Raw genomic sequence first — 14,683 nt, forward strand, 5'->3', positions numbered from 1 at the left:
AGTTTTTCCGGGTGCCTTTCACGAACCGCTCCCATTTCTCTCTCTTTTGGAAAACGATGAGTACTAATCCCATCAAGATTGGTGTTGCTACACCTTCCTACGATACATCTGTTAACCATTTTAATAATTACGCGATAACGTTGAAGAAATTTGCAGAAAACCACCAGGTCGTTTTCTCATAAACAAACCAGCGCTGACGTAGGATTCAGAAGGAGGCGTCCCGCACGTGACGTCATGAAAACCAATGTTTCCCGGGAAATCCAAATGCCAAGTTTTTTCAGAGGCGGACCAACTCGCCTCAAATGGCTTGAGTTCAACTGAATTTTTCTGGTATTGCGCAAAATGCAGAATGTGACAGATATTTGAGCAAAGTTTAATATAAAATAAGAGCATTACATTGATCTTGCTCCTGAATTTACCCAAGATGTGCACTTTAAGGAAAAAAGCCCTCCTTGATTGACCAATCAGAATTGAGTAATTTGGCCCTATATACTATCTCATCTCATCTCATTATCTCTAGCCGCTTTATCCTTCTACAGGGTCGCAGGCAAGCTGGAGCCTATCCCAGCTGACTACGGGCGAAAGGCGGGGTACACCCTGGACAAGTCGCCAGGTCATCACAGGGCTGACACATAGACACAGACAACCATTCACATTCATGGTCAATTTAGAGTCACCAGTTAGCCTAACCTGCATGTCTTTGGACTGTGGGGGAAAACGGAGCACCCGGAGGAAACCTATGCGGACACGGGGAGAACATGCAAACTCCGCACAGAACGGCCCTCGAACCCAGACCTTCTTGCTGTGAGGCGACAGCGCTAACCCCTACACCACCGTGCCGCCCCCCTATGTATTATAAAAACAGAAATACATAGGAACTGTATCGCTAATAAGCATAATTAAACTATTTTTAAAAATTGTTTATTTATCGCAAGTCATATCGTCATCGCAATATTGAATAACATCGCAGATTGTCCTCATATCGTTCACACCGAATTTTGAACACCGATAATATTTCTCTTCCGGCCACACGGCGCTGCGCGCATGCGCACTTCCGGACTGGTCGCTAAGCAACGCCGTGTCAACCTGCAAACCTGAAACAGCGTCTTGAGTCAAATCTCAATACCTCCAGCTGTAGTTTAAGCACTAATCTGTGGTGTTAATGTGTTTACATAACGTTTCAGTTTCTGAACCGGACTCGGGTGTGAATTGCAGCCGGAAGTAGCAGAAAACAAAAACAAGGTAAGCACTGCATTAGCTAACATGCTAACAACACCTCCGGATGCGGTACAAACAGCAGAGGATTTTTTTTTCAGAAGAGGATTAATGAACGCTAGAAAGCTGAAGCTGCAGGCAGGGAGGCGGTGAGATAAACCGGACCGGACCGGACTGTAAGTGAAGTGAGAGAGAAGCCGGTGCTGTGGGTTCGGCAGCGGGATAAGGAGCTCAGCGGATTAAAGCTCAAATCTGCGCGACCGCTGTGTCGTAAAATGTGTGTTGATTTTAACTCGTTTACAAATATCGCGATATCTAATGAGATATCGCGATATTTGTAAACGAGTTAAACTCTCTGTCTATCCAGCTAACTTAGTACTGATTAGCATAACTAACATCTCATCTCATTATCTCTAGCCGCTTTATCCTGTTCTACAGGGTCGCAGGCAAGCTGGAGCCTATCCCAGCTGATTACGGGCGAAAGGTGGGGTACACCCTGGACAAGTCGCCAGGTCATCACAGGGCTAACACATAGACACAGACAACCATTCACACTCACACCTACGGTCAATTTAGAGTCACCAGTTAACCTAACCTGCATGTCTTTGGACTGTGGGGGAAACCAGAGCACCCGGAGGAAACCCACGCGGACACGGGGACAACATGCAAACTCCACACAGAAAGGCCCTCGCCGGCCCCGGGGCTCGAACCCAGGACCTTCTTGCTGTGAGGCGACAGCGCTAACCACTACACCACCGTGCCGCCCCCATAACTAACATAATGTATAATAAAACACACATTCAGTTGTGCAGCACTGATGATGGAAAGAAAATCTCTGGTGGTGTTAATGGGTCAAGAGCTTTAAAGATGCAGTTTATTTATTTATTTATTTATTAAATTCCTTATTTGTACAAATAACCTGTGAGATATGTAGGACATGATAAGGATAAGCCGTGGCAGGACTATATTAAAGGGGCCCAGCTCATCCTTCCCACAATCCAGTTCGCTGTTTTTGTTTACATCTGGGCCACTGAGTTTGTGAGAGCACCTGAGAGCTGAATATGGCGCCCTTACAAGAAAACTTTCCCTAATAAGCACACAATTTTGAACACAATATTCCTGATGCTTTCTTTCCTTCATGGCGGCTTGCGAGACGTCTGAGGTCCGTCGCGACGGAACAACCATCCGAATACGGAATGGAGAGAAAGAATTCGAAAGAATTTAAAATAGAACGGCGGCTACAGTTATCGACACCTTAACGATCTTTTGGCCGTTGTAAAAGTAGAAAAGACTTTCAATACGTAAATTGTGCATGAATCATTACTCAAACTTCCACTGAAAGAAAATGAATTGATTCTCGATTACTTAGCGTATCAGATCACGTGACGCCATTCCACAGTTATCGACACCTTTGTCCACAGTTATCGACACCGTTCCACAATTATCGACACTTTTGTCCATAGTTATCAAAACTGTTCCATAATTATCGACATCTTTGTCCACAGTTATCGACATCTTTGTCCATAGTTATCGACACCTTTGTCCACAGTTAACAACACCGTTGCACAATTATCGACATCCAGATGATTATATATATATGTATAAAATCGGTATGTGGTATTAAGTTACCAAAACATAGTTTTTATTTAAAATTTGTTTTACATAGACTTATATTTAGTACAAAATATCTTTTATATAACTATATCGATGTCGGTGTTTACGTAAATCAAGTTTCAAGTCAAGTTTATTTTTATAGCGCCTTTAACAATAGACATTGTCTCAAAGCAGCTTTACAGAATTTAAATAACTTTAAACATGAGCTAATTTTATCCCTAATCTATCCCCAATGAGCAAGCCTGTGGCGACGGTGGCAAGGAAAAACTCCCTCAGACAACATGAGGAAGAAACCTCGAGAGGAACCAGACTCAAAAGGGAACCCATCCTCATTTGGGTGATAACAGACAACGTGGTTATAACATTTTTAACAGTTTTAACATGAAGTCAGTTTTTTTGATGTTATAAACTCTTCATTGATGGAAACTTGAGTGCAAAACTGTTCATGACAACTGCAGTCCTAAAGTTAGCAAGTCAACTGTAGTCCTCTGCCATAAAAGCATTACTGTAAGAGTCCAGCGCGTCCTCCAGGTGTGACTTTCAACTGTCCATATGGGGCCGTCCTCTACAGGAGCGCTGCGATGAGACTCCAACCAGACACAGGGCACCAGGATGGATCAGGCAGGTCTGAGGAGCAGAAGCGGTCAGGATCTCGGTCTCAGGATTGACATGTACAGTGGTGCTTGAAAGTTTGTGAACCCTTTAGAATTTTCTCTATTTCTGCATAAATGTGACCTAAAACATCATCAGATTTTCACACAATTCCTAAAAGTAGATAAAGAGAACCCAGTTAAACAAATGAGACAAAAATATTATACTTGGTCATTTATTTATTGAGGAAAACGATCCAATATTACATATATGTGAGTGGCAAAAGTATGTGAACCTCTAGGATTAGCAGTTAATTTGAAGGTGAAATTAGAGTCGGGTGTTTTCAATCAATGGGATGACAATCAGGTGTGAGTGGGCACCCTGTTTTATTTAAAGAACAGGGATCTATCAAAGTCTGATCTTCACAACACATGTTTGTGGAAGTGTATCATGGCACAAACAAAGGAGATTTATGAGGACCTCAGAAAAAGCGTTGTTGATGCTCATCAGGCTGGAAAAGGTTACAAAACTATCTCTAAAGAGTTTGGACTCCACCAATCCACAGTCAGACAGATTGTGTACAAATGGAGGAAATTCAAGACCATTATTACCCTCCCCAGGAGTGGTCGACTAACAAAGATCACTCCAAGAGCAAGGCGTGTAATAGTCGTCGAGGTCACAAAGGCCCCCAGGGTAACTTCTGAGCAACTGAAGGCCTCTCTCACATTGGCTAATCTCAATGTTCATGAGTCCACCATCAGGAGAACACTGAACAACAATGGTGTGCATGGCAGGGTTGCAAGGAGAAAACCACTGCTTTCCAAAAAGAACATTGCTGCTCATCTGCAGTTTGCTAAAGATCACGTGGACAAGCCAGAAGGCTATTGGAAAAATGTTTTGTGGATGGATGAGACCAAAATAGAACTTTTTGGTTTTAATGAGAAGCATTATGTTTGGAGAAAGGAAAGCATTGCATTCCAGCATAAGAACCTTATCCTATCTGTGAAACATGGTGGTGGTAGTATCATGGTTTGGGCCTGTTTTGCTGCATCTGGGCCAGGACGGCTTGCCATCATTGACGGAACAATGAATTCTGAATTATAGCAGCGAATTCTAAAGGAAAATGTCAGGACATCTGTCCATGAACTGAATCTCAAGAGAAGGTGGGTCATGCAGCAAGACAACAACCCTAAGCACACAAGTCGTTCTACCAAAGAATGGTTAAAGAAGAATAAAGTTAATGTTTTGGAATGGCCAAGTCAAAGTCCTGACCTTAATCCAATCGAAATGTTGTGGAAGGACCTGAAGCGAGCAGTTCATGTGAGGAAACCCACCAACATCCCAGAGTTGAAGCTGTTCTGTACGGAGGAACGGGCTAAAATTCCTCCAAGCCGGTGTGCAGGACTGATCAACAGTTACCGGGAACATTTAGTTGCAGTTATTGCTGCACAAGGGGGTCACACCAGATACTGAAAGCAAAGGTTCACATACTTTTGCCACTCACAGATATGAAGTATGGGATCGTTTTCTTCAATAAATAAATGACCAAGTATAATATTTTTGTCTCATTTGTTTAACTGGGTTCTCTTTATCTACTTTTAGGACTTGTGTGAAAATCTGATGATGTTTTTGGTCATATTTATGCAGAAATGTGGCTTTCAAAATGAGTGAGTAGTCAGTTCATTTTATTATTATTATTATTATTATTATTATTATTATTATTATAAGCTGTATGATTAACAGCTGTGTAGTACTTAAGCCTAAAAAAAACATTATACACAATTTGTATTATATTATAACTCTTATAGTGTGAACACTAATATGACAGTCATATCTAACAGCTTTTAAAGAGGGTAACTTTTCAGGGCTGCTCAAACCTCATCTTATTTTCGTAACTTTTATTCCAAATTCATTGTGTTGAGTTAAAATATCTGGGGTCAACTATACAAAGCAATGGCAAGTGCAGAAGAGAAGTGAAGAAGAGAGAGCAAGCAGGTTGGAATGGACGGAGGAGAAGAGGGTGTCAGGAGTGATTTGTGACAGAAGATTGCCAGCGAGAGTGAAAGGGAAAATGCACAAGACAGTAGTAAGAGCAGCGATGTTGTACGGTTTGGAGACAAAAAGGCAGGGGGTGAACTGAACTGGAGAGGGCAGAGTTGAAGATGTTGAGATTTTCATTGGGAGTGACAAAGTTGGACAGGATTAGAAACGAGAATATTACAGGGACAGGACATGTAGGACGGCTTGGAGACAAAGTAAGGGAGGTGAGCTTGAGATGGTTTGGACACGTACAGAGGAGAGATCCAGGGTATATTTGGAAAAGAATATACTGAAGATGGAGTCGCCAGGTAGAATGAAAAGAGGAAGAGCAAAGATGAGATTTATGGATGCGGTGACAGAGGACGGTTGGTGTGACAGAAGAAGATACGGAGGACAGGAGGTGATGGAGGGACATTATCTGCTGTGATGCTGAAAGAAGATGATTCCAGAGTCATTGTGGTTTGAGATATTTCATCACAAAGTGTGGATAAAGATTGATTTTTGCCTGCGACCCTGTAGAACAGGATAAAGCGGCTAGAGATGATGAGATGAGATGAGTTAATAGAGAAGAGAGCTGAGAGACTACAGTGTAGTGGAGGAACAAATCAGCAAAATGTAGTTTGTCTCATGTGCAGCAGATGGCACTAAAATCACCACCCGTTCCCTCACCACAGAAATGTATAAAACGTGCTTTAAATTCTAAAAACAGCCTGCCAGGATGGTGTGTTTATTTTCTAGCGTTTTATGTCCTTGCAAGCCTTTGACCGAGTGTTTAGAGATGATGAACCACCAGCACACTGGCGCTCTGCAGATGAACCCCTCTGAGCTTTGAACCTTTTGCTTTGAACAGAGTCGCTGCCATCTAAAATTTAAAAAAGGCCAATGGGGCTCCTCGACAAGCTGGCGGGATGGCTGGGCCTGAAGAAGAAGGAGGTCAACGTGCTCTGTTTGGGTCTGGACAACAGCGGAAAGACCACCATCATCAATCAGCTGAAACCGTCCAACGTAACTGTTGCTGAATGTTTTCACATCGTTACACATTCACTTCTCACTACACTCTCACATGTCTTGCCCTCACTACACTCTCGCATGTCTTGCCTGTCTGAGTATGTGTTTTTGTTAAAGGGGAAATGTAAGCACTTTTTTTTTTTAACAATTCTTTTGAGAAAGATGCCCAAACTAAACGGTCTCCCTACAGGCTCAAGCACAAGACATCGTCCCCACTATCGGATTCAGCATAGAGAAATTCAAGACGTCAAGGTGAGCATGGACATGTGTTCTGATTAGATGTTTTGGTTTTTTTCCCATATTTATGTATTGACCAGCTTGTTGTCTTTTTCTAGTCTGTCGTTCACAGTGTTTGACATGTCTGGCCAGGGCAGGTATAGAAACCTGTGGGAGCACTATTACAAGTAAGTGGAACTGCTGCTGATGTCAGTGTCACACTATACTGTACTGTCGACATTACTGTGCTGCATCTCACCCTGTAATTCAGTCACGCGCACCTCTGTGATTTCTCGAAATCCATTGCCACGTATCCTTGTGCTAAATCCTAACACTTTCACATTTGCACAGAAAAGGTCCTGAGGGTTGGTTCGCAGAACTTAATTCTTTTCTCTGTGTGAGCAGGGAAGGACAGGCCATCATATTTGTCATTGACAGCAGTGATAAGCTGAGGATGGTGGTGGCCAAAGAAGAGCTTGATACTCTCCTTAACCATCCGGGTGAGTGTCTTCGTGTTGTAGTACTAATGGGAATAGTGGAAGTAGCACTAGTAATGGTTGTAGTGGTAGAAGTGAAAGTAATACCAGTAATGGTTGTAGTGATCAGTAGTAGTGAAAGTAGCACTAGTAATAGTTGTTGTGAGTAGTAGTGGTGGTAGTAGTAGTGAAAGTACCATTAGTAATGGTTGTTGTGATTAGTGGGAGCAGTAGTAGTGATTTAGTAGTAGTGAAAGTAGCACTAGTAATGGTTGCTGTGATTAGGAGTAGTGAAAGTGGCACTAATAATGGTTGTGATTAATGGTAGTAGTGAAAGTAGCACTAGTAATGCTTGTGATTAGTGGTAATGAATGTAGCACTAATAATGGTTGTGATCAGTGGTTATAGTGAAAGTAGCACTAGTAATGGTTGTTGTGATTAGTATAGTAGTGATGGTGGTAGTGAAAGTACCACTAGTAATGGTTGTTGTGATTAGTGGTATTGCAAGTAGCACTAATAGTGGTTGTTGTGATTAGTGGTAGTGGTGATGGTAGTAGTGAAAGTCGCACTAGTGATGCTTGTGATTAGTAGTAGCGAATGCAGCACTAGTCATGATTATGATCAGTGGTTGTAGTGAAAGTAGCACTAGTAATGGTGGTTGTGGTTAGTGGTAGTAGTGAATGTAGCACTAGTAATGGTTGTTGTGATTAGTATAGTAGTGATGGTGGTAGTGAAAGTACCACTAGTAATGGTTGTTGTGATTAGTGGTATTGCAAGTAGCACTAATAGTGGTTGTTGTGATTAGTGGTAGTGGTGATGGTAGTAGTGAAAGTAGCACTAGTGATGCTTGTGATTAGTAGTAGCGAATGCAGCACTAGTCATGATTATGATCAGTGGTAGTAGTGAATGTAGCACTAGTAATGGTTGTTGTGATTAGTATAGTAGTGATGGTGGTAGTGAAAGTACCACTAGTAATGGTTGTTGTGATTAGTGGTATTGCAAGTAGCACTAATAGTGGTTGTTGTGATTAGTGGTAGTGGTGATGGTAGTAGTGAAAGTCGCACTAGTGATGCTTGTGATTAGTAGTAGCGAATGCAGCACTAGTCATGATTATGATCAGTGGTTGTAGTGAAAGTAGCACTAGTAATGGTGGTTGTGGTTAGTGGTAGTAGTGATGATAGTAGTGAATGTAGCACTAGTAAAGGTTGTCGTGATTAGTAGTAGTGATGGTAGTAGGGAAAATAGCACTACTAATGGGTGTTGTGATTAGTGGTAGTAATGATGGCAGTAGTGAATGTAGCACTGGTTGTTGTGATTAGTGGTTGCAGTGAAAGTCGTACTAGTAATGGTTGTAGTGATTTAGTCAAAGTAGTAAAGAAAGTAATACTAGTAATGGTTGTTGTGATTAGTTTTGTTGTAATGGTAGTAGTGATTGTAGTAGTGATGGTGGTCGAGAAGTTGTAGTAGTAGTAACGGTAATAGTGATAGTGTTAGTATTAGTAATGGTTGTATTAATAGTAATCTCTCTACAGTAATGGTGCTCTTTGTCTGTGTATATAGATATCAAACACAGGAGGATCCCTATCCTGTTCTTTGCTAATAAAATGGATCTCAGAGACGCCCTGTCCTCAGTGAAGGTCTCTCAGCTCCTCTGCCTGGAGAACATCAAAGATAAACCGTGGCACATTTGGTAGGACATGAGGGCCATCAAGTTAGCCCATGTTTACATTAGACCGTATCAGCGGATCATCAGATTAACGTTTTTAAAACGATTAGTGTGCACACAGCAACACCAATACACGATTTGCGTGCACACAGCAACGCCAATACACGGATACGCTCGGCTCCGCAGGCATCCTGCGCTCCAAATCACTCCGCCCTGAACAGCGAGTGCCCTCTGGAGGGTGCGCACTCCGGCCCTGCGCAGCTCACAGAGCGCGCGAGTGAAGCGCACAAGCTGTGATTCGGGACTGAGCCGCTGTGTGTGTGCTCTCAGTGCATATCACTTACCACTTGCAAGTGGAAGGATGGCAAGCCTAAAGACAATCATAACTACACAATGGGCAGTATTTGCATCAGTATTTGCAGTATTTTCATACTTTTATACTCTTTAATGAAAGGTGATACAAGGCGGAAGTCCGCGCCGTTTTTCAGCAGTCGCGTCACATGACCAACGCCAGCGAATCAGGAAGGTGGATGTCACAGTGACGTTGTCCAATGAGACGCCAGCTAGAGCTCAGCACAGCGTATCCGCATATTCTGAATGTTTACACAGCACCGGAGCTGACACGATCTGGATTGAATACGTGGATGCTGGCGGATTCCCGTTTCCCGGCGTTTCCAGGCGGTTTAATGTAAACGGACAGTGCATCCGCGAAGAAAACGAGACAGATACGGTCTAATGTAAACGTAGCCTTAGAGTTCAGATTTCCTGTGGTTCTGGTGTTGGCTCACAACAGCCCACAGAGTAGAGGAGAGGTTTTAATATGGTGTCACTTTCCCAAGCCACAATGTTAATAGAAGTGTGTGTGTTTCAGTGCTAGTAACGCTATCCAGGGGGATGGTCTGCAGGAGGGAGTCGACTGGCTGCAAGGTACAGACGTGTCATTTTATTTGGGTAAAACTTTGGTGTCTGTGAATCAGCGATGATTAATTTCCCCTGGATTAACTCTAATGAGATTATTATATAATTGAAGGATTCATGTTTTGTTTTGCTTTTTTTTTTAATCCATAGAACAGTTTGCACGGTATGTATTTGAAGTTAAACAAACTTGTGGTGATGTAGTGACGTGTTGTGATAAAGTAGCTTGACCATTCTCAGCCATATAAGGCTGTACTGTACAGTATCCAGATTTATTCACACAATCTGTACCAAAAAAACCCAAACCCTAGCCTTTTTAACTGATAAGTTATAATACAGCTCAAAGTGATCGAATATCTTTCAAATATTATCCTCTGTACTTTTTACTTCTGCGTTTTAAATTGTGTTAGACTTCAGCCTTGTGTTTGTATCCCAGTCCCCGTTTGTCAGCGTATGCCCTGACTTCATGAGTCACCGGTTTGTATTTGAAGTGTTTGTTGACTTCACTGCTTCCTTTCCCAAACAGATCAGATCCGAACCATGAGAACATGAAACGCTCGTAGAATCCGGAGAAAAACCACCGCATCGCCGATTCCATATCACGAACCGAAACTCCTTCACAGGGCACACGGAGCCATCTGTTCATGAAGCCCAGGGTTTGGCAGTGTGAGACGATTTGATTGTGTTTCAGCACAGATTTTATGCACCATTTTAAATTGTTTGTCTTGAAAATATCCGGAAAATTAGGTCAGTTTCGCTAGTTGTCCTAGTGTGTTTAAAATGTAATAAGCATGCGCAGAAATGCATTATTATACCTCAGCTAAAAGCTGGCAAAGGTGTTTTGTTCTCCCCCCCCCAGGAAACCAAACAAAACAGTCCATAAATGTATTACATCCCATATTTATTACATCACATCAGATTAACGTCATTTGTTACAGAGCAGGGAAAAGTTACAGGTTACTATAAGATGTTTAGAAGACGTCTCATTTTGCTTATTTGTAAGATTATTAATGTTTTTTTTTGTAATGTGACTGATGTAGCATTGTAAAGAACTTTGCAACAGTTCTTGCTGGTGTGTCGATAACGTGTATTATTCTATCCACGTTCACTGGATATGAGCAATCGCGCGCTCTGATTGGCCACTGTACTACTAGGATATCAGCTCATATACCGTGAATAGAGAAAAACAAAATGGGAAGCGTGTTGCTGAACCAACCGAGGACGAAATAAAAACTCTACTTGACAACAAACCCCCCCCCCAAAAAAGCAACAAAATATGGAATGAAAGTATTTGATGGTAAGAACGTATCTTTTTTTTTCCAAGAATTATTATTATAGCATTTTTCACAAATTGCTCCTGTCATTTTGCCAGTTTGTTTGCATTCTAAGCGGAAATTATTTTGTTGGACGTTTTGTATCAAGTTTTATTTATCGAATTTGCAAAAACTAAAAATGCTGTTTCTCAAAATCCAGTGAATGTGGATAGAATAAAACAGTTATTCCACTCAATGTCGTCATACATGGCTTATAGCCGCTATCAGCTCATGTACGACTCGATTTTGTGGAATAACTGTGTAATATTGGTTTACCAGACACTCCTAAGGTTTTTTTTTTTTTTTAAATCATTGCTTTACTTTATTTTATAATTCCAGCTAAAACACACAGTAAAAGATATTTCTCAAAATTTTCAATGTGATGATATAAACTCAGCTGTCCCTCATGCTTTTTAAAAAAAATGTAGTTTTCTACTCATTTTCTGTCTCAAATCTGTCTTATACTGTGATTTAAAGGAGAGTAAACAGTCTATAAGTAAAGAGGATTCGTCTCTGTATGAAAGCTGACAGTCGTCTAGTATCCTGCAGAGTTTAATAGTGCATGAGTGGTCAGTTTATTCTTCTTCTTTATTTATAAACCTATCAAACATGTCTACAATTACAGAGCAGATTTTATATCGATGATGAATTATTTTCAGCACTAACACTGACCCTCAGCTGGTAGGTGCACAGTTAGAGACTATAGGTTGTATGTTTTCAGGTACAGTGTGTCTTTTATACCACAACACTGCTGAATTCTCAAATCTGATTGGCCAGAAGGTGTGTATTATTTTAGTATAGCAGCAGCTTGGACAGTCGTTCCAGCTGTAACCTAAATAACATGTTAATATTAAGGTGTTTGTCCTAATACGTTATTGTTTCCATAGTAACAGCTCGTACACAGGTACTTGTGCGGCAGAGGTTCCACATAATCTAAGACTGCTAATAATAATAATAAATGTGTTTGTTATACCCCCGCTTCGGGGGGGGGATACTGGTTTACCTCTGTCCGTCCATCCGTATCTCTGTATTTCCATCCATCCGAAACACCCTTTTTCTCAACAACCACAAATCATAGCCACTTGGTACCAAACTTCAGCTTGGGGTTCTATACCGTGTATACCGTTTTCAGGTCTGTCACACATCGACTTCCTATTCACCGACTGAATGTATTTACCAGTAGGAAACCTATAGCATGGATTTACAAAATTTTCATAATATTTTTCTCAGCAACTACAAATCACAACTGCATGATATTTGGTACCGAGCTTCAGCTTGGGGTTCTATACCGTGTATACCATTTTCAGGTCTGTTGCACATCAACTTCCTGTTTACTGACTGAATGTATTTACGAAACATATAGCGTGGATTTACAAAATTTTCATACTATTTTTCTCAGCAACTACAAATCACAACTGCTTGATATTTGGTACCAAACTTCAGCCTGGGGTTCGATACCGTATATACTGTTTTCAGGTCTGTCGCACGTCAACTTCCTGTTCACCGACTGAATGTATTTACGAAACATATAGGGTGGATTTTGATGCTATTTCAAGAAGCGAAATGCTATTTCAAAATGACAGTTTACCAGGATGCTGTTTGAAATCCCTGAGGAGAGACACTGCTCTTTACTTACTCGTATCAGGGTTAATTATTTGTTGAAGTCAGCATTCATAATAAGTGTCCTTTTCCTTCGATTGCTTGCATTCTGATATAAGCGAGAGCGGGGGGATACGTAAGTGAGCAGTAGCTCATAGTTGATCTTGTTATTTCACAAAGAAAACAAACATTTTCTGTAAGGTGACATGTTTGGGAGGAGTAAGTACGTTTTCAGCCACAGGAAAGTCTTCAGGACAGCGGAGTTCTACTTTATAACATACTGTAGTTTTGTTTTTTGGTTTTTTTTTTTAATTAACTTAAAGTGAGAAAAAAGACAGTCTGGTGAAGGAACAACTGTTTACAGCTGCTATAATACAAGAGATAATAGGAATTAACTTGTTTCATGGACATTACACAATGTTAAATGTAACTAATTGGATAAAGTGTATATTTATTTATTCATGAATAAATTAATATTAGTGTTGGCAAACTGCTATGGTATAAAGGGAATAAAACACTTCCAACTATGGTGTTATAATGAAATTTGTGATGGAAACAGAAATGGAAGTGATTTTATTCTTTTGCTGAAATCCACAGATAATGTAAAACTCCACCTATATGTCTAGGCCTCGAGGATGAGCACTTGTAATGGGGGGAAAAGCATGCAGTACAAGGGTGTAGTCTTGAGTTAATTGCAGTAATCTATAAACAAGCGAAGGCTGTAGTGTGACCCAGGTCAGGGATTGTAATAGAATATAACAGCTGCCGTGGGAAGGCTGACCTGTAGCTTCAGTCGTGGCTAATCAAATCTGTTCCATTAAGACCTCCACTGCAGCATGGACACAGTCTAATCAGCAGGCCATCTGCCTCTTATGGAATTACCACAGAAGAAGAGGCTTCTCTCGAGCCAAACGACAAATATTTCGCTACACTGCGCCTGAGAACTGGATTTAGTTTTCAGACACGGTGCAGTTGGGAGACTGTTGTTTGGGTCAGCTCCAATAGGCAATAATTCTGTACTATGTGGAAGATCTCTGTATTAAAGCAGGGGTTTTTTTAAATAGCTTCATGAATGAGTTAAAAATAGGTGTTTTATAAAACTGTCACGATAACTAATGTAGCCATAACCAGATCATTACTTCAGACAACCATGGTGTGTTTGCATATTTGTTATTTAAGGAATAAAACCATCAGGGCTGCTGAACTCTAAATAAATCAACGACCCAACATCCATCCATTATCTGTAACCGCTTATCCTGTGCAGGGTCGCAGGCAAGCTGGAGCCTATCCCAGCTGACTATGGGCTATAAGCGGGGTACACCCTGGACAAGTCACCAGGTCATCGCAGGGCTGACACATAGAGACACACAACCATTCACATTCACACCTACAGTCAATTTAGAGCCACCAATTAGCCTACCCTGCATGTCTTTGGACTGTGGGGGAAATCGGAGGAAACCCACACAGACACGGGGAGAACAGGAAGGCCACTGTCAGCCACTGGGCTCAAACCCAGAACCTTCTTGCTGTGAGGCGACAGTGCTAACCACTACACCACCGTGCCTAAGAAGTTAGTTCCCTGTCATTACCTCACCAGACTCTTATTCTTCTCTTGAAGTTACACAATAAACGTGGCTTGTTACAGAGAATCCATAAGACACAATGGCCTCTTACTGACTGTTACAAAGTGCTGACACTGGAGACTCCTCTACTTGTCTCCTTCCATAAAGCCTCACTATAATCAATCATTTTTTCTTCATTTTCTTTGTTTAATAACAGTTTTTTTTTGCGCTTTGTTTGACACTACTTTTAGATCTTCCATTAAAGAAAACCGTCATCTTTCAAGCACAGTTTCAAGAATCCAGCATTGCATTATACGACTAATTCTGAGCTCACATGGTCAAAATGTATGTATTTTTTTTCAGGCTCAAAGATTGAAATGATTCAATATTACTGTCCTGTTATAATGTTCAATTTCACTGTCAGAAATAGGGTACAATAGGAGTCCATTTCTGTTCCCCAAGGTACAA

General features: G+C 41.2%; 1 protein-coding gene across 2 annotated transcripts; it reads left to right on the plus strand.

Annotated features, from left to right (window-relative positions):
* The first annotated feature begins 1,062 nt into the window (after positions 1-1,062).
* On the plus strand, positions 1,063-11,960 carry arl6 (ADP-ribosylation factor-like 6). 2 transcript variants are annotated; one of them, XM_060899554.1, is made up of 8 exons: positions 1,063-1,242; positions 6,311-6,465; positions 6,659-6,720; positions 6,804-6,872; positions 7,090-7,184; positions 8,721-8,850; positions 9,698-9,753; positions 10,268-11,959. In XM_060899554.1, exons 2-8 carry the CDS (start codon positions 6,343-6,345, stop codon positions 10,291-10,293), a joined length of 561 nt encoding a protein of 186 aa, XP_060755537.1. In that variant the 5' UTR covers positions 1,063-1,242; positions 6,311-6,342; the 3' UTR covers positions 10,294-11,959. The 2 variants fall into 2 exon arrangements, with proteins under 2 accessions (XP_060755537.1, XP_060755538.1); XM_060899555.1 differs by lacking the exon at positions 1,063-1,242 and adding an exon at positions 5,063-5,087 and having other exon boundaries at positions 10,268-11,960.
* Positions 11,961-14,683: the final 2,723 nt, after the last annotated feature.

This window comes from Neoarius graeffei, chromosome 18, assembly GCF_027579695.1.
Source record: "Neoarius graeffei isolate fNeoGra1 chromosome 18, fNeoGra1.pri, whole genome shotgun sequence".
NCBI lineage: Eukaryota > Metazoa > Chordata > Actinopteri > Siluriformes > Ariidae > Neoarius > Neoarius graeffei.